At 36.1% G+C, this 20,485-nt stretch overlaps 1 protein-coding gene across 21 annotated transcripts in view; it reads left to right on the top strand.

The window, feature by feature from the left end:
* The window catches only part of DYRK1A (dual specificity tyrosine phosphorylation regulated kinase 1A), a 150,065-nt gene that overhangs the window by 119,506 nt on the left and 10,074 nt on the right, over window positions 1-20,485 (top strand). For all 21 annotated transcript variants that reach the window (XM_063639276.1, XM_055279688.2, XM_063639274.1 and 18 more), the window contains 4 exons: window positions 1,909-2,056; window positions 5,597-5,883; window positions 8,442-8,588; window positions 11,556-11,696. In XM_063639276.1, coding sequence (XP_063495346.1) covers window positions 1,909-2,056; window positions 5,597-5,883; window positions 8,442-8,588; window positions 11,556-11,696 — 723 coding nt within the window. The remainder of the gene's footprint in view (window positions 1-1,908; window positions 2,057-5,596; window positions 5,884-8,441; window positions 8,589-11,555; window positions 11,697-20,485) is intronic.

The following is a 20,485-nucleotide window of genomic DNA, read 5'->3' as shown; positions in this document are numbered from 1 at the left end:
AGGTGACCCGCCTGCCTTGGCCTCCCAAATCATGCTGGGATTACAGGCATGAGCCGCTGCGCAGGGCCTAATAGGTTACTTTCTAACTTTCCTGACATCTACCATGCAAATTGTAGCCATACAGGCTGCTCTCTAAGCTGATTTACCCCTGATGACTCAGTCTTTGTGCTCATAGTTAGGTTTTTCTTCTCCCCTTCACCTTAGTTTTCTCATACTCATATTCCACAGAACAAGTGAGCACAGGAACCCTGTGACGATAGAGGCCTGTTTGACATTGAACTCCTTTTTCCCAGGGCAGACCGATACTTACCCTTTTGGGCTGAGGTGTTGTGCAGTGTCCAGGTTGAGGTTCAGGTCCTGTCCCTCACCAGAATAATATCTTCTGTATAGACTTGGTCATAGGTCAGACTTTCTCCACATTCTGTGTCAGGTTATTGTCAAATAAGGGATTTCTCCATTTCCATGGCCAATACTTATCAATCCTGATTGCGTATTGAAATTTCTTGGGGAGCTTACCCAAAAACTTACTGATGTCTGGGCTCCAGACCAGTTAAATTCTCTAGGCATTGATGTAAAAGAAAAAAAAAAAAACACCTTATTGAATTTGTAATTCATGGTCAAAAACTGGCATTTAGCCCGTTAACTGTTTGGCAAGTCAGTAGATACTTGGGCCCCCATGAGTGTCCTTTATCCTGCAGCCCATCAGGATCTGGGCACTGAACCGCAACTCTTAGTGCAGTCAGTACATCCAGTGAAACAGAAGCATATCAGAACCCCTTGGCCACATGTTTACAAGGGTAGCCTCTGTCATAAAAGACCACAGATAGTGTCTTTTAGAATTGAGTGAAAGCAGAGATTAGTGCATTTTTTATTCCAAGTTTGATTTCAGTTGAGCCATTCAGAATCTGTCACAGTAGATTTAGCCTTGACTGATGAAGATCTGAGAACATACGTTCCATCCTCTTCCTGACTGGTTTCATCCTGTACCTTGGAATCACTTGGAGTTCCTTCCCCATCTCCAGGCTTTTTGAATGTGCTAGAAAAGGTATCTAAAAGAATTACTTATTCAGACAATGTATAATATTATAAATGTAACTCCTATTTTATTGTAGTGGTTGTCACTAGTTAATAAGAGATAACATTTTCTTTTACTTATATGTTGATTTTGTAATGTTTATGTACATCTTTTATAGTAGTATGAACCTCGTTTTAGATGAGTCAGATTTCAAGTGAGAGGTATACATGGTGATGTGTGCTCACGAACGCTGTGGTTTCCTTAGCAGTGATTCTCATTTTAAAACTATCATAATCCCCCAATTATGGCGTTCGTGGCATTGTGGAACTTTACTGGTAATTTGTGTTTTTTTTTTTTTAGTCTAAACCAATTTTTCTTTTATATACTTAGGTTTTTATGTATGAAAATCTAATTGAAAGTTAGAAAATTATATGAAGCCTTCTGCTGATAAACTTTTAAATATTTCATACATATTCTTAGGGTTCAGGTATCTCTCATTAAAAGAATAGTTCGATGAGTTGTTTTATAGTGTTATTTAGTAAGAAAGATAAAAAGACCTAAGCATTTGTCAAGATTCATAATTTATTTCTGAAAGAGGAAAATAGTTAATCTAATTTTATTAAGAAAATTATCTATTTTGGGGATATTTAGAAATACTGTACAAATGCAAAAAAATTCAATTTAAAAGATTGATTTAAAGTTACTGTGTAATAAATGGATATATATTGAATAGAAATAGATGGGATCTCTTCTACTTAGGAAGGTCAGAAAAATAATTATAAAAATGTATAATTGAGAATTAGGTAAATGTTATAATTAAGGTGAATTATAAATTATTGTGAAATTTTTGCAATTAATGAAATAGAGAATTATTCATCTTTCTTCTCTCTTAGGTTGTAAAGGCATATGATCGTGTGGAGCAAGAATGGGTTGCCATTAAAATAATAAAGAACAAGAAGGCTTTTCTGAATCAAGCGCAGATAGAAGTGCGACTTCTTGAGCTCATGAACAAACATGACACTGAAATGAAATACTACATAGGTAAACAAACAGGCAAACGGTGCAGTGTGCCCCAACCTACACCAAAACTTTGAGTTAATGGTTCTTTTCTATCAAAATATTTTGATTTTATTTTAAAGTGGTTGATTAAAAATTTGTTTATTTCTGTTGGACAGCAAGATTTATATAAGTGACTTGATCTGGTAGTAGTAGTCTAAATCTTGGGGAATGTGCCTTCCAGGTAGTGTACCATGTAGAAACAAATGAGAATAGCGTGTGTGTTTTTCTATTTGCAACTTACTGGTACTATTTGTTTGCTAATGATGCATGTTTATCCATAGGGTCATCTTTCCAGTAACTTTAACCATTTCTAATCTAGCTCAGAAACTAGTTGTGAGCTAGTATGTTGTTAGTGGTTGTGGAACCATTTTTGGGGCATCTGCAACAAGATCTCAGGCTCCTCCCCAGTCTCTTCATCAGCTTGGGAGCATTAGAAGCTATTAGATTTACGACTACAGAAAAGAGATAATAGCCACTGCTTATTGAATTTCTACCACATTCCTTATGCTTTTCTTCCATCATCTGTAATAATTTATAGCAGTCTTATAAGGAAGATGGTAGAATCTTTAGGTTACGGGTGGTTTGTATAAGAAGCCACATATCCAGGGTCATAGGGCTCTGCAGCTAGGATCGGAAGCTACAGTACTTCTGCCTCACTCCAAAGTCTGTTTGTTTCATTCTTACATAGTCTTCCTTCTGAAAACAGAAGCAGGAGACAGAAGAATTATGACAATACTGAAGTCTAGGGCCAATTGATACATGGACAAAATATCTTCTAGTACACCTTCTTTCACAGTATTTTTTAATCAAATCTAGTATGTCAGTGATTGTAAGACACCATCATTTTATGTGCCATCAAGGAAAAAACTGTTAAGTATTCATATAAGATGCCATCAATCGAAGATACAGACCTTAAGATCAGCACAGATCCATAGTCACTTGTGTTCAGAAACGCTGACCTTATTTGATACACGTAAGGCTGAGTTTTATTTAACAGGTTCTTTTAAGAAAACATTATGATTCTTTGGTCCCGCCCAAAAAGGTAGAAACAAATAATGGATCTTTAAAAGGGGCAAGCTTCAGATTGTTCAGATTTTGTTTGTGAAATACCTCTCGTTCCTCATTGTTAAAATATAAAATGGGTTTGTATTAATTTTTCTCAGTTTCTTTATAGATACTGATATAATTCATAATAATACCATTCTTAAAACCTTGTCACACTCAATGAAACTTTGCTGTTCACTGTCAGTTACAACTTACATGAGCCATTTCCATTCAAGGTTTTTAGAAGCACATCAAGGACATTCTAAGGATGATTGACTTACACAATGATCTCTGAACATGCCTCCTGCCTTCTTCTCACTCTTGAGTATTTGCTTAGGGGAGCAGAAAAAATATTGATAGCATTACTGTAACATTTTAATTCTGCTTTAAAGAAGACATAGCTGGCATATAGTTAAGTACTCAAAATGTTAGCTACTCAGTTATGTATAATGCTAGTATTTTGTTTTGAATAAAGTTGACATTAATGATCATTTTATTAATTGTATTAGTTATTACAGATACTCTTTGGATGAGTTTTTAAATTCTTATTTCAGAAGATGGTGAATGCATAATGTCTCAAGAAACTGAGATTCTGTTTGGAAAACGAACTTTAGATTAGACAAGTTCATGTCAATTGAATTGGTACCTTAAACTTAAGGTATCTGAAAGTCATATTGATTTTTATGATGTAAATTAATTTTAAAGTGATTGATGAGTATAATTTATTCTGCTGAGTTTTATTGTCTTGTCTTTGAACTTTAAAAAACATCTACTTCTTTATCGTGTAGCCAAATTTCTTATCTGGATTATTTGGTACCTGCCATGGTCTAGTTAAAAGAAAATTTAGTTTAAGTCCACAACAAAGTCTTGCCAGCCCTCCATTCTCCCAAAAATTCAGTTAAAAAGACTGAACAAATATGCTTGTTTGAGCTTTCTTTGACAATGTTTTTAGTGCTCAGCACATTGTAGGTACTAAGTAAATGAATAAAGAATTGTGAGGTCAAGTGAAACTGAGTAGATGTTTCACTGGACCAACATTGTGATCACAGAGCTTCTTAAAGGAATTTTTACAATCACATTAGAATTCTGACAGCAGTTACTTTTTGCATTCATTTTGTGGCTCCTGCTTAACCAGGAGATTAAAAGCCACCCATGGACCATGATTGTGAGGTATCATGGAACTATGTTTTTAGTTTTAAACCTATAAACTGAAGTGACTAAGAGCAGGTATTTTACATTCTTAGGTAACATTTAAGTATTCCTTTTGTTATTTTTAGTATCGAGTTGTGCTGTAGACTCCTATATAGCCATGTAGTTATTTTTGTGTTACTTACTCTGACTTTAGATCACCTATACCATGAAAGATCTAAAAGCAATACTGATGTGCACTGCTTTGAGGCAGGCAGCCCAGGACTACTCCCAGGAAAACACAATATATCCACAGTTCTTAGTGATCAGACATTGATTACTATCAGTTTATTCCAGATAGATCTGTAGAGAAACCTCTCATTTTGTAATACTATAAAATAAAATGAAAATCACCTTGACAGATGAGTGTTTTATGTCATTGCAGTTGTGTTACAGGTTCTCAGTTTGGTATATGTAAGACTGTTAACAGGGAGGGACAGCACTTTATCGAATAACCTCATCTGACGTGAAGTCAGTGTTAATACTTAAAGCACAATCTTTGAAGCAATTTAGTGAGTATTCAGGCTTTTTAGAGGGTCAACAGTAATAGCGACCTATGTATTCTATGCTGTTTCCATACTCACAAGCCTCCTCATCATCTCTTCTTGTAGCTGAGCTTTATTTTGAAGTTTTCCAAACCTTCAATCTCACACAAGAGTTGTCACTTACCTATTTGATAAACACAGTTAAGTCCTCCAATACTTGTACCAAAGCATGATTTTCAGACATTTGTTGTATTTGCCTAAAGGGTAAAAAAAGGGCTAACAGTGAAAATTGTGACAGAAAATTACCAGTGAAATCTAAAGTTCAGCAGTGCAGATACATTTCAAAGCCTACACAGAGGGCTGCCAACTACAGCATTGTCACAAACCAGAGATCCCAGTAGGTGGAGCTTAGACATAGGAAGTTGTGAGGTAGGGCTCTCAGGAAGTAAAAAGTGCTTTCTTTTATAAATGAAGATAAAATTGCTGAAATATTCTCACTGCTGTTTGTCCATTTGCTACTTGTGTTTTCAGATCTGACTTTTAAAGAAACAAGGCATTTTGGTAGTACTGCTTACCTTATATCACTTATTGACATATGCTGTACCTGTTTAATTCAGCAGAAGAGCAACTTAGATATTCTTAACTGATTGAAAACTGCTGTTACTACAAAATGCTGTCTCCAAACTTTAACTGAACTCTGCATTTGATGTTGTAATAATGTTATAGATCATTTGAGAGTGCATGTGTTTGTTACTCTCTTTTTATTGGTATATATAATTTAAAATGAAACTGTTTTCTCTTTCAGTGCATTTGAAACGCCACTTTATGTTTCGAAACCATCTCTGTTTAGTTTTTGAAATGCTGTCCTACAACCTCTATGACTTGCTGAGAAACACCAATTTCCGAGGGGTCTCTTTGAACCTAACACGAAAGTTTGCGCAACAGATGTGCACTGCACTGCTTTTCCTTGCGACTCCAGAACTTAGTATCATTCACTGTGATCTAAAACCTGAAAATATCCTTCTTTGTAACCCCAAACGCAGTGCAATCAAGATCGTTGACTTTGGCAGTTCTTGTCAGTTGGGGCAGAGGGTAAGTATTATTTTAGAACTTATGAATTAAATAGAAATTAAATAGAAGTAGGTAGGACAGTGTAGGTATTAGGTTGGTGCAAAAGTAATTGCGGTTTCTGCCATTGCAGTTGCCATTTTTGCAGTGGCAAAAACCGCAATTACTTTTGCGCCAACCTAATAGATATTTGAAATGTTAATAAGATGTATACCATTTAGAGGCAATTACAGGATGCTTATTTATCTTTAAAATGTAGCACTTAATTACCTTGTGTTGATAACTGTTTTGGGGAAATACCTTTTAAAATGCAAATAGCAATACTTTGAGTCAAAAGACATTGATTTTTTGAAATGGGTATATTTAAAATGGTATGTATGCTAAAAGATTAAGGGAGAGAATAGGAGATGGAATGATTAAATATTAGGGGATTTGTAACTATATTTCCCAAGTAAAGGTTTTAGTATAAATTTTGGGACTTTTCAGTACTAGAACATTGAATCTTTGCTGTAAAATACTTCTCTGAAGATGGATCAGGATAAATCTTTTTTCTCAAAAACGGTTGGTTCAAAAAAATGCAGGTAATTTTGCATTAGTCCATGGTATTAGTATAGAAAATTCAGTTGGTAGACTTACTTGTTTTGATAAATAAGTTTGTCTTATTTTCCCCACTCTTATTTAAAATTTACATAAATTCTGACACATATCCAAGCTGGTTTTTTTCAGACTGCTAAAAACAGATGTGTTCGTAATGCTGATAAGTTTAGCTGATTTAGGAAAGCAGTTTTTTACTGTCATTCTTCCAGCATTATGAAAACTACTCTGACAGCATTGTTTTATATATAAAATAGAAGTAATAGGGGTCTCCTCTTGAAAGGAATTAGTGTCACCATTTGATAATATTTTACTCACTTTAAACACTATTCTTTTTCCTTTAAGTATTGAAACTGTATTTCTTCTGTTTTTAAAGAAACCCAACTAACATACAGATGTTAATTTTTCATACTGACTTTTCTGTTTCTTATTTTTCCAAATTAGTGAAATTTTCTGTCCTGTCCTACTTTTGTCCAGGTTTTAACTATAACAGATTAATTTAATCATAAGGATTTATAGCCAATTAGTGGGACTGTCTTTTTGTTATTTTCTGCAACTTCTCTTATGGTAGTGATGCTATCGAGTGTTAAAGTAATTTTTAAAAATTGGAGTAGGGAGCAGAGTTTGCAGTTTTAGATGCCTTCAAAAAATCAAGAGATGCTCATAGTTAATATGGGATAGAGTATATCGTGAATGAAAAATACATGCCCATCTTGACAGTGATTTGAATAGATTATAGAGTTGGGAAATTTTTCCCCTATTTAAGCCAAATTATATATTTTGTCCTAATATTAAACATTATTATTTCTGTCTAGCCAAAATGAGCCAGTTATCCCTACAATAAGTTTTTAATTATTCAAGTTCATTGGCATCACATGGGAAGTTATTTCTAAAATAGACCTGCAGTGGTCCTGCCCCTAGATCTGTTGGATTAGAATCAAAAGTGGTAGGGCTAGTGTGTTTTGGGGAAAGCAACTGCTTTAAACAAAGTAGATAGGGAGGTGACAAAGTTCTTGGCATAAGCTGTGAAATAAAAGTCTCAGGAGTGGTGAGTGTTCGGGCCTAGGGAATTAACAATGGTATTGGCTTATAAAAACCATGGAAATGTAATACTTCTTCCCAGTTCTTTTAAATTAGACTTTCTTCTTATAGTTCCTTAAGGTCAGTTGACCTGCCTGTGGAGGCCTGAGATTGTTCTTGAAGACTTGGCTGGAGGTTTCAGTGGGAACCACAGAAAATTTCATGAGCTTTCTGGCTGCATGGTTTGGGTGTTAGAAAATTTAGTTAGGAGGATTTTATTTCTTTCCCCCTTTTAATAAGTGAAACAAATTGGTCTCTGAAGACATCCTAACATTACTTCATTGAAAATAGTCCATTTCAGGATTGTCTTTCTCTAAGAAGTCTTGGATGGAGGTAGAGAAGAGGAGAGAAGAAGCTATTGGTCAGAGACAGCTCTCAATTGAATCTTTATGTGGCAGTGTTTCTGGGATTTATCTGTGAGACAGCAAGAGTACAAATATCTGAATTTTAAGTTACATTATATTGAAGTTACTTGACTTTTAACGCTGAGAAATACATTATTTGGGTTAATTTAAATACTATTCAGTTGTAAAGTTAGTGGTAAACTAAGTGCCAGCCATAGTAGGAAGAAATAATTATTAGGGAAATACATTACTTTCAATAGTGTTTTTTTTTTTTCTAGTGAGGCATAATTGTTTTAAGAAATATCATGACGACTAGGTAGGATTAGACTAAATGAAAGGGCTTGAATCTTTACGTATTATACATTTCACAGTCAGATTAACCAATCCCTCGAAATGTTTAGTTCTTTAAGCCATGTTTGTAGTCTAATGTTGAAGTTAATCAATGGAACCCTAATTCAGGAATTAGCCAATTCTTTTCTGTTAATATCAGATCAATGTTTTTAATCCAGTGCTGACTGCAGTTTTAAGCAATTTGAAGTAATACTATTTTGAAATATATTTCAGATATACCAGTATATTCAGAGTCGCTTTTATCGGTCTCCAGAGGTGCTACTGGGAATGCCTTATGACCTTGCCATTGATATGTGGTCCCTTGGGTGTATTTTGGTTGAAATGCACACTGGAGAACCTCTGTTCAGTGGTGCCAATGAGGTAAATGATGTATTGCTTTACAAATTCTGTTTTCATAATTTCTTATTGTCTTTCATCTATGACTGTAATTTAAAAGTTGTTTTTAGGCAAAGATGTCTATTTAATCATTCAAATGTGAGGTCAGTTTGAATATACCTATTTTTTCATATTTGTCAGTTGTCACGTAAGTTTAGAATTATGAGATAGGAGTAGGATATTTTAATCTACTCATGAAGGAGAACAGAAAGTGTTAAGTATTTTGGCATACATTTTACAGGTTTTAAATACAATAACAGAAAGCTTAAAGATGATAATGAAGGAATGAAGGCCATCCTGAAGAGTGGTACAGACATCACTCTAAATTTTGAGATTATGATTTGGAGTTGAAGAGGTAATGATCAGTAGGATTGATAGATACTCAGTCTGAATAGTGTAGAGTAAACTAGATTATAGAATTGTAGGGTTACAGAGACTGTGTGCAGTTCTATAGTCTACAGGTTTCAGGCTGTGTTCTGGAAGATTTTTGAAGGTCAGAGGCAGTGAATGGGAGGGCAGGGACAGGCCACACTTCCCTGCAGTCAGAGAAATTAGACTTTCATTGTTTTAAAAACTATTCACCTGTGGGGTTTTGTTTGTTTTTTAAAAGAAAAATTGACAATTTGCAGATCTTGATCAGTCTATTTATAAATGAGAAGAGAAAGGCCAAAGGCATTAATGACTTGTACCAGATTATGCAGCTCTTAATAGGTGGTGCCAGAAACTTGTTTCTTCCATCCTTCCTTTTAATTCTTTTTTTTTTTTTTTTTTTTCCGGAGATGGAGTCTTGCTCTGTCGCTCAGGCTGGAGTATAGTGGCGCAATCTTGGCTCCCGAGTAGCTGGTATTACAGGCAAGCACCGCTACACCTGGCTAATTTTTGTATTTTTACTAGAGTTGATGTTTCACCATGTTGGCCAGGCTGCTCTCGAACTCCTGACCTCAAGTGGTCTGCCCGTCTCAGCCTCCCAAAGTGCTGAGATTACAGGTGTGAGCCACTGTGCCTGGGCCCTTTTAATTCATTTCAACTTGAACTGGTGAGCTACTCTTTGATAGTAACTGCCATAGTTTGTTTTTGTTTTAATATAAATCTTACTGTTTAGTATAAATCTTACTGTGTAAATTAGTATCTTTCTTGGGCTTAAACAATATTAAAAAAACTTTGCCATGTTACTCATTGTAAAGGCCGAGGTCCTTTGAGTAGCCCACAGATTCCTACTCCCTCTGATGCCAGTTCTCTCACCACCACCTGGTCTCTCCTCCTCCCCTCACTCTGTGGTCCACACACAGCTTTCTCTGTGGTCCCTTGAAAATGCCAGCCACAGGCCCATAGCCTTTTGCATTTCTTCCTTCCTGTATCTAAAATGCTCTTTTCTGAGATAGTCCTTTGCTGATGTTAGTGTTTGCCCTGATGTCACATTCTCGGTAAAACCATATACCCCACTTATGGTTGCAGTACCCCTTCTCCTCATCCCGTAGTTCGTAGCATCTGACATCATGTATTTAATTATTTATTGATAATGCTGGGCACAGTGGCTCACGCCTGTAATCGCAGCACTTTGGGAGGCTGAGGCAGGCAGATCACTTGAGGTCAGAAGTTCGAGACTGGCCTTGCCAACATGGTGAAACCCCATCTCTACTAAAAATAGAAAAATTAGCCTAGCATGGTGTTGCATGCCTGTAATCCCAGTTACTTGGGAGGCTGAGGCAGGAGAATGGCTTGAACTTCACCAGGAGGCGGAGGTTGCAGTGAGCCGAGATCGTGCCACTGCCCTCTAGCTTGGAAGACAGAACCAGACTCCATTAAAAAAAAAAAAAATTGTGTGTGTGTATATATATATTTGCCGTCTTCCCACTATAACATAAACTTCTTTTTGGCAGGAATTTTTATGTTTTGTTTATTTTCTACCTATGAATATGGTTCCTAGCATATAATAGGCACACTCAGTTTGGGTGAATGAATCTGTACTTTAAAAAAGTACTTTATTAGGTCCATACTTTATTAAGCCTCTGAGGGGTGTGTGTGTATGTGTGTTTATTTAATATGCTCTGAAAACTGGGTCAGGTGCCGTACCTCACACCTGTAATCCCAGCACTTTGGGAGGTCAAGGTGGGAGGATTGCTTTAACCCAGGAGTTTGAGACTAGCATAGGCAACGTGGTAAAACCCCATCTCCACAAAAATTTTTAAAAATTAGCTGGGCATGGGGCCGGGCACGGTGGCTCACGCCTGTAATCCCAGCACTTTGGGAGGCCAAGGTGGGCAGATCATTTGAGGTCAAGAGTCTAAGACCAGTCTGACCAACATGGTGAAACCCTGTCTCTACTAAAAAATATGCCCATAGTCCCAGTTACTCGGGAGGCTGAGGCAGGAGAATTGCCTGAACCTGGGAGGTGGAGGTTGCAGTGAGCCGAGATTGCGCCACTGCACTTCAGCCTGGGTGACAGAGCGAGACTCCATCTAAAAAACAAATAGCTGGGCATGGTGGTACATGCCTGTAGTCCCAGCTACTCAGGAAGCTGAGGTGAGAGGATCACTTGAGCCTAGGAGGAGGTCAAGGCTGCAGTGAGCTCTGATTGCACCACTGCATTCCAGCCTGGGTGACAGAGTGAGACCCTGTCTCAAAAATAAGTAAATAAAAAAAATTTTTTAAATAAAATTCTCCCAAAACGGAAACTTTAAAACTTCCTCTTATCTTTCCTTACTGTTCAACATTGTGTCCATGGCTACCTGACATAATATGTTTGTTAATTGACTGTCTTCCCTTCTATGGGGTGTTTGACTCATGGAAGGTAGGGCCTTTCTTGTGTTTCTTCATTACTGTATGCTGGATGTCTAGAGGAGTGCCAGACACACAGGAGGTGTGCAATTTATTTATGAATGAATGACTTGATGAGCGGGAGTAGATGTACAGTAGAAATTACAGGTTTTGTTGTTTTTATTTTTAATACAGGTAGATCAGATGAATAAAATAGTGGAAGTTCTGGGTATTCCACCTGCTCATATTCTTGACCAAGCACCAAAAGCAAGAAAGTTCTTTGAGAAGTTGCCAGATGGCACTTGGAACTTAAAGAAGACCAAAGATGGAAAACGGGTAAAATAAGGATATATCTGTTTTGAGCCTTTATTAAATTTCTTTATCATACCTGTCTTTTTATAGCTCATTTTGCATTTACTTGAAATCAGAGTGTTTCAGTTAACGATTTTATTGATACCTTACGTAGATATTTTGTTCAGAAGTTGAGTATAGTTTGACCTGAACTATCAGGTATGGACCAGTGTTTGATTAATGGTCAGAGTTATCTTTAAAACTTCATATTAAAAACTCTGTGTCTGCATTTTGAGGCAGCTGATCACATCACCATACTTGGTTTCAACAGTAGAATTAATAAGTTTGACCTTTGTTTCTCACAGCTTGGGCATGTAGTGAGGTCACAGTTATTACTGCAGCTGTGAAAAGTCACAATTGGAGTAAATGTTTTTTTTTAAGTTCAGTTGGTAAATTATGTCAGAAGATGATTTTTGGCTTAAGTAGTATGTGATTTTTTTCCAAGGATATTAACTGACTAGATGGTCCTTTGATAGACTTCAGATTCCTAGCTCATTGACTTGGATAGCAAAAATTTCATGTCTCCAAAATCTTTAAAAGTGAGATTTTTAAAGTATTTGATTTGTGTTAGTAATTTTCTTTTATCCGAGGACTTTTTAAAAATACCTAAACTATGTCAGTTTAATAGAGTAAATGATGCCAATTTTGCATCTTGATTTTTTACTTTTGTTTTATAGATCTGTAAATAATCATGTTTTGTAATTTAGTTTGGTCTTATTATTGAATGAATGTAATGTATAAATATGTGATTGAATATGACCCCCCCCACACACATGTACGTACAGAAGTCACCTTGTGATCATAGTTTTGCATTTATAACATTTAAGAGTTTTTGTTTCAGTTATTATTTTGCCTTGTATTTTAGTGGCGCTGCCACCAGGTGTCATTTTCAGTGAACTGAAGGTGATGGTTGATTGCCTTAATTCACCTCCACACAGCTATGGAGTCATAACTTTTAATATCAGATGATTTTCTTTAGAATATTTAAAAGCACATATGTAATTGTATCTTTCAAAACTGATTTGTAAGTTATTGTGTTCTGCCATATTCACTAAAGCTATAGGCGGTGCAGTTTCCAGCTGCTAAATTATGCCTATTCCCCATAAGGAAAGGATGGAAAATGCCATCGAGACCTCCTGGGCCCTTGTTTTTTCTTTATCCACATAGCTCATTAATCATGGCCCATTTTCCATGTAACCAAAACTTAGTCTAGGAGTCCTTACTGGCTTCACCAGCATTTAAAGGAGTTCCTACCAGTTTGAATTAGCATGAAGAGGAAATTAAATCTTTTTTATGTTGTCTCTCTCTGTGATACAGGCTGCTGCTTTCTCCATTTCAGATTTATTTATTTATATTTTGCTTCTGCTATTTTTTTCCTCAATAAAACATCCCATTCCATCTCCTAAATCTCTGCCTTACAAAAACCACAGTGACCTGTCATTTCTTTCAAATTGATCTATAGGTATTACTATTTTTAGTTATTTGGGGTGGGGCGTTTCAGAAATGAGTAGATTGTCTTTTCCCTTTTAAAATTGCAAGTGGATATCTTAACATACATTTAATACATGTGAATTAACTAGATTTTTATGAGATTTATTTTAGTCACACTTAGCAATTGACAAGCAACTTAATTTTTAAAAATATGAAATAATTTTGCTTTTAAGAGATAAATTTTGCAACAAAAAGTCAAATTCATAATCAAATAATTAATTACATTACAAATGGTACACTAAGAATTTTGACTAGAGATACAAATAGATGTGCATATACTTTCATTGGCTATCTCTGTGGTTTGTTTACTGATTTTATTTTTACTTTTAATTTCTCATTTTACATTTCAAAAGCCCCATATTAGGGTTTTCCAATAATGAAATAAATACTATATATTTTTTTCCTGGTGGAGGTGGAGAATGAAGAAGACAATAAATGATGCTATTTTTTGAAGTACAGTTTACATAAGATACATATTTTAAGTGTTGACTTTGTTTTCACCTTTGTGTACAGCAGTGCCCCCCATCTAAACCAATATGAAAGATTTCTATCATCCCAAATCCTCTTGTGACCTTTTCTGTTATCCCACTACTTTCTGATTTCTATCATCAAAGACTGGCTTTGCTTTTTCATTGGCAAACTTAGTATAAATGGAGCCTTATAGTATTTATTGTTTAGTTTTGGGTTTTCTTCACTCAGCAAATGTATTGTTTTTGGAAAATCATCAATATTGTATGTCTCAGGAATTAATTTTTTTTATTGCTTCAACATATTTCATTGAAGGAACATGCCATAATTTATATTCACCTGTCAGTGGTCATTTGGTTTGTTCCCAGTTTGGGACTATTATGAATAAGGCTACTGGGAACATTCTTTTATACATATGTTTTCATTTCTCTGACAGCACAATCAAAGAGTAGAATTGCCAGGTCATGGGGTACATGTTTACCTTCACAAGAAAACACCAGTTCTCCAGAGTTGTTTTATTTTATATTCCCATGATGTATGAGGGTTCCAGTTGCATGACATCCTCACCATTTTATATGGTTCGTCTGTTGGATTTTAGCCATTCTGTAGTGGATATATAGTGGTTCGCATTTGCATTTCTTCATGGCTAATACCACCTTTTCATATGCTTATTAACCTTTCGTATATATTCTTTGTCACAGGTCTTTCCCAACTTTTGCTTGTGTTACTGAGTTGTTTAATAATTGAGTAGTCCTTTGTCATTAAGTTTTTTGTCACATATATGTCAGTGTATTTCCCTAGGCTGTGGCTTTGCCTGTTCCTTTCTTAATATGGTATCTTTTGATGAATAGGGAGTTTTAATATTGATGAAGTTGTATTTGTCAACTGTTTTTTTTTTTTTTTGGTACTTTTTTTATCCTGAGAAATCTTTGCCATCTCCAAGTTTGTGAAGATATTCTTCTGTGTTTTCTTCTAAAAGTTTTTATTTTTATTTTTATTTTTTAGTCTGCTTTTACAGTTAGGATTCTGTGGTCCATCTTGAATTAATTTTTGAGTGTGGAACAGGGTGAAGGGGTTGAAGTTCATTTTCTTCCATATGTGTGCCTAGTAGTTACAGCAGCATTTGCTGAAAGCAGTTGCTTTACCCTATTGATATGTTTTCTATTCTAGGTCCTTTCTATTCACATACGGATTTTAGAATCAGCTTGTAAATTTCTGCCAAAAAAATGGTGCTAGCATTTTGATTTGGGTTGCAGTTGGGGTTGAATTCAGGAAAATAGACATCTTAACAATATTAAATCTTCCACTCTATAAAGATGGGTTATCTCTTTATTTATTTAGGGCTTAAAATATCTCAGCAGTGTTTTATAGTTTTTATTTTTTTATTTTTATTTTTTTTTTTTTTGAGACAGAGTCTCGCTCTGTCATCCAGGCTGGAGTGCAGTGGCGCGATCTCGGCTCACTGCAAGCTCCGCCTCCCGGGTTCACGCCATTCTCCTGCCTCAGCCTCTCCGAGTAGCTGGGACTACAGGCGCCCGCCACCACGCCCGGCTAATTTTTTGTATTTTTAGTAGAGACGGGGTTTCACCATGGTCTCGATCTCCTGACCTCGTGATCCGCCCGCCTCGGCCTCCCAAAGTGCTGGGATTACAAGCGTGAGCCACCGCGCCCGGCCGATGTTTTATAGTTTTTAATGCAGAAGTCTTACATATTTTGTTCACTTTATTCCTAAGTTTTTAATTTTTTAGATGCTATTTTAAATGGCATTTAAAATGTATAATTTCATAATTTTTCATTTTTGGTATACAGAAATACAACTGATTTTTGTATATTGATTTTGTATCCTAAGACCTTGCTAAATTCACCTATTCTAGTACAGTTGACCCTTGAACAATACAGGTTTGAACCGCACAGATCCACTTGTATGCCCATTTTTTTCCAACAAATAGAGTCAGCCCTCTGTATCTGAAGGTTCCACATCTGCAGTCAAATGTGGATCAAAAATACAGTATTCCCTGGATGTGAAACCTGTGTATGAGGGCCAACTTTTCACATATGTGGGTTCCGCACAGCGTCCTTGTGGAGCTTGAGTATGTGTGGATTTCAGTATATTTTGGGGTGAGGGGGGCGCCTGGAACCAACCGCCTGCGTATACTGAGGGATGACTGTATTTTTGTTGTTGAAATTTGATAGGGCTTTCTACTTAAACAGTCTTATGCTCCATGAATGAAGACAGTTTTGTTTTTTCAATTGTGTGTCTTTTTTGCTTTTTTAATATCATGAGTGGGTTTTGAGTATTGTCATTTTTTTCTGTGCATATAGAGATCATATGATTTTTCTCCTGTTTTGTGGTAAAATACATTAATTTTTTGAATGTTAAGCCCCACCCTGTGATAAACTACACTTGGCCTTGATATACTATTCCCATATTGCTCAGTTCAGTTTGCTAATCTCTTGGTAAGGAATTTTGTTTCTATGTCATTAATGGATATTTGTCTAACATTTTATTAATAAAACCATCATTGGGGTTTGATTTTAGGATTGTGCTGGACTTGTGAAACTATTAGGAAATATTTTTTATTTCCTAACAGTCTCTCTTTTATTCCTGATATTGGCCATTTGTACTTTCTGTTTTTTCCCCAAGTAGTCTTGCTCAGGGTTGATCAAGTTTATTAATCTTTTCAGACAACCAGCTTTTGACTTTGTTGATTTCTTTTCTTTTTCTACTCTTGATCTAGTTTCTATTCTGTTTTTTGCTTGTTGTTATGTCCGTTTACTTGGGTTGAATTTACTACTCCTTTTCCAGCTTCTTAAAGGTGGAAACTAGATCATTGATTTTTAAGCCTCTTTGCTACTATAGAATTTAATGGTATAAATTTCCCTGTAAGCACCGCTTTAGCTGCATTATGCAGCTTTTTTAGATGGAGTCTTGCTCTGTTGCCAGGCTGGAGTGCAGTGGTGTGATCTTGGCTCACTGCAACCTCCGCCTCCCAGGTTCAGGCAACTCTCCTGCCTCGGCCTCCCAAGTAGCTGGGACTACAGGCACGCCCAGCTAATTTTTGTATTTTTAGTAGAGACGGGGTTTCACCATATGATCAGGATGGGCTCGATCTCTTAACCTCGTGATCCACCTGCCTTGTCCTCCCAAAGTGCTGAGATTACAGGCATGAGCCACCACACCCGGCCACTTTTTATATGTTTTAACAGTCATTCTGAAATGTTTCTAACGTGCGATTTCTTCTTTAACCTGTCACTAGAATTTTGTTACATAATTTCAAAATATTTGAGGATTTTCTAGATATCTTATTGAGTTCTAGTTTAGTAGCAGTTTGGTCACAGAACGTGATTTCAGTCCTTTAAAATTGAGACTTGTTTTATGGCCTAGCATCTAATGTGTCTTTGCCAATGTTTTATGTGTGCTTGATAAGAATTGTATTTTGTGTTTGTTTGGTGTAGTGGTCTCCAACTATCAATGTAGATCAAATTGTTTGATATTTTTCTTCATATCTTTTATATCTTTGTGTGTATGTGTATATTTTGTCAGTAATTGAGAGAAGAGTCTTCATTGATAAGTTTGGATTTGTCTTAGACTCCCTTTGTAACATTGCTTTATGGTTTTTGAAGCTTTGTTAATAGGTGTATGCATGTTTGATACTGTTATGACTTATTGATAAATTGACCCTTTTATCATCCTGAAATATCCCTCTTTGTCTCTAGTAATGTTTGTCTTTAAGTCTGCTTTGTCCGATATCACTATAGTCTTACCAGTGTTCTTATTCTTGATATTTTCATGGTGTGTGTGTGTAGATATAAAATATATGAAGAAGAATATGCAACATGTGTATATATACACACACACTTTTACCCTTTTATTGTAAACCTGTGCATACTTTTATATTTAAAGAATTATTTTTGTGTTGTGTGCAACATATGGTCAGGTCGTGTTTTAATCTAGTCTGATAGTGGTTAACCCATTATTCAGAGTTTTGGGTTTAAGATTGTTGTCTTATTTGTGTTCTGTTTGTCTTTCCTGTTCGTTGTTTCCTATTCCTTCTTTCCTGCCTTTTGGGGGGAGGTTTGTTGAATCCTTTTTGGCATTTTATTTTATCTCCTGTATTGATTTTTTTACTTATTCCTCTATGTGTCATGTTTAGTGTTCCTTTTATAATAAGCACCTTTAACATTAGTTTACCTTCAAATAATAATATATTGCTTGTTAAACAGTGTGATAATCATGTGATTCTATCTACCTCTTGTGCACTTGTATTACTTTTGCATGTTATAAACCTCACAACACATTGTTGGCTGTTTAAATAAAAAATAGATTTAAACACAAAAGAAATTTAAAAAGACATAAAATAAGGATAATAGATCTTCTATATTTATCCTTATATTTGCTCTTTTCTCGTGTTATTCATTCCTTTTTGCAATTCCTAGCTTCCATCTGGTATTATTTCTTCAGCCTCACACCTTCCTTTAACTTTTATTTTATAATGAATAAGTTATCCTGATGAATTCTCTCAGCATATGTTGATCTGAAATACGTGTTTACCTTTATTTTTTGGAAGATATTTTCAGTGAATATAGAATTATAGATTAACTTCTTTCTTTCAGCGAAAGAAAAAGATGTTACGATATTGCTTAAAGATGTATTGACTTTTTCTGGATTACACTGTTTCTGTAGAGAAGTCAGTGATTATTCTTAGCATTGTTCCCCTGCATATATTATTTTCCGCCTCTTCCCTCTGGCTGATTTTAATGTTTTCTCTTTGTTTGATTTCCACAGTTTGACTATTTACCTAGGTATGATTTTCTTTGTATTTATTCTCCTGGGGGTTCACTGAGTTTCTTGGATCTGTGGGTTGATCTCTATCATCAGTTTTTGAAAAATCCTCAGATATAGTCTTGCCAAATATTTGTTCTGCTTTCGTCTTTCTTCTAGTTCTCCAGTGATGTGTATGTTAGTTAGCTGAATGTCATCCCAGAGGTCTCTGTCTGGTTTATTCATTCTGTTTTCTGTTTGTGTTTTTAATTTGAATAATTTCTTTTTCTATCTTCTCGTTCACTGATATTTTTTTTCCTTGTGCTGAGTCTAGTCTGCTGTTGAATCCATTAAATGGATTCATGTGATGTTACTGTTGTTTTTGAGACACGTTCTCACTCTGTCACCCAGGCTAGAGTGCAATGGTGTGATCATGGCTGATTACAGCCTTGACTTTCTCGGCTCAAGCAGTTCTTCTACCTCAGCCTCCCAAGTAGCTCGGACTACAGGAGTGGTGCAACCACCATACCCAGCTATTAAAATTTTTTGTAGGGACGGGGTCTGGCTATGTTGCCTAGGCTGGTCTTGAACTCCTGGACTCAAGCAGTCTTCCCACCTCAACCTGGGTGTAGAGGCATGAGCCTGGCCTATATTTTTTAGTTTTAGCATTTCTATTTTGTTTTAAATACAGTTTTTCTCTTCTGAAATTCTACATCATATGTTGTCCACCTTTTGAACTAAATTGTTTATTTATTTTAATTTATCAGAAGTAACTTATCATAATTATTTTTAAAGTTCCAGTCTGCTACTTTTCAACATCTGCACCATTTATTTATGTGTATCTTCTATTGGGTTTTTTTTCTTTTCATGTGATTGTGGACGTCATTTTTTAAAAATGTTTGTAATTTTTAAATGTGTGACAAATTTTCTTTGCTTAAGAACAGTTAAAGATGGAAGTGAATCATATTTTCCCTCAGAAAGAGGCCTCTTACTCTGTCAGGCCCCTCATGTGGGGCTGAGTTGATCTCTTTTGTAGCTTAGCTGACTCTGGGCTTTGCTTGTTTGACTTAGATTCCATTCCCCACTGTCTTCGTATGTTTTGAGCTGGGATAAGGACATTCCCTTCAGCAGTGTTTGTGTCTTTAGAACCAGGGAAAATCTAGTGGTCTCTATACATTACTGTCCAGTCAGCAGCCCCACTCGTAACTCTCCGTGCCTGGGAGATCGCCTTCCTCCTGCTGTACTGCCCCATCCTTCTGTCTGTCCACTCCTGGCCGTCAGAAGTTGGTTCAGACTTGGGCTGGAGTCTTCTCGCTCACCTGTGGCATGCTTGCACCTTCTCCCGCTGCAGGTCTCTTTGAGGAGAGGCTTTTCATTTTGTAGAATTCAGGGGATTTTTGTTCCAGTTTTGGATCCTCAGACAGCTCTCTGATGGGTCTTTAAAAGGCAGTGATTTTATGAGTTATTAGAGAAGGAACAATCATCTCACACATTTCTGCATTGTAACAGAAGTCGAAGTCTGGTGATGCTATTCTTAATAAATTCAATATTTATAGAGGTTTTAAGGGTTATAGTATTACCTGTCAAAAAATGAGTTTTCAGGAAATCTTAACACACATTAATTTATTATTACATAGATTTTCTAAAGGGAAGCATACATAATTTTCTCTTTTTCTACCGTGAGCAGGTAGGGTTAGGCCAGTGCCTTTTTATGTAGAACATCCTTGGTGTCATTGCCATAGCTTTCTTGGGCTGCTGTTGCTGAAGGAAGTGTAACAGGTGCTGCAGGTGCACAGTTAGGCAGCAAAGAGGCTCCCAGCCGGGGTGGGCAGGGGCATGCTTGCTCTCTGTAAAAGACAAGAGAGAAAATGCTTTCAGCCTGGTGGGCCTCTGTTGCATATGTTTTGGTTTTGGTTGCTTGTTTTTACAACCTTTGAAAACAGAAAAACCGTTTGTAGCTGGAGCTGTAGAAAACCAGGCCTCTGGATCAGGCCATAGTTTACTGACCCCTGGGCTAAATGATCTTTATAGCCATTTTTGTTCTCAGAATTAT

Source organism: Symphalangus syndactylus, chromosome 5 (genome assembly GCF_028878055.3).
Source record: "Symphalangus syndactylus isolate Jambi chromosome 5, NHGRI_mSymSyn1-v2.1_pri, whole genome shotgun sequence".
In the NCBI taxonomy this organism is placed as follows: domain Eukaryota; kingdom Metazoa; phylum Chordata; class Mammalia; order Primates; family Hylobatidae; genus Symphalangus; species Symphalangus syndactylus.
The sequence above is the reverse complement of the archived record's forward strand: the minus strand, read 5'-3'. Positions and strand labels throughout refer to the sequence as shown.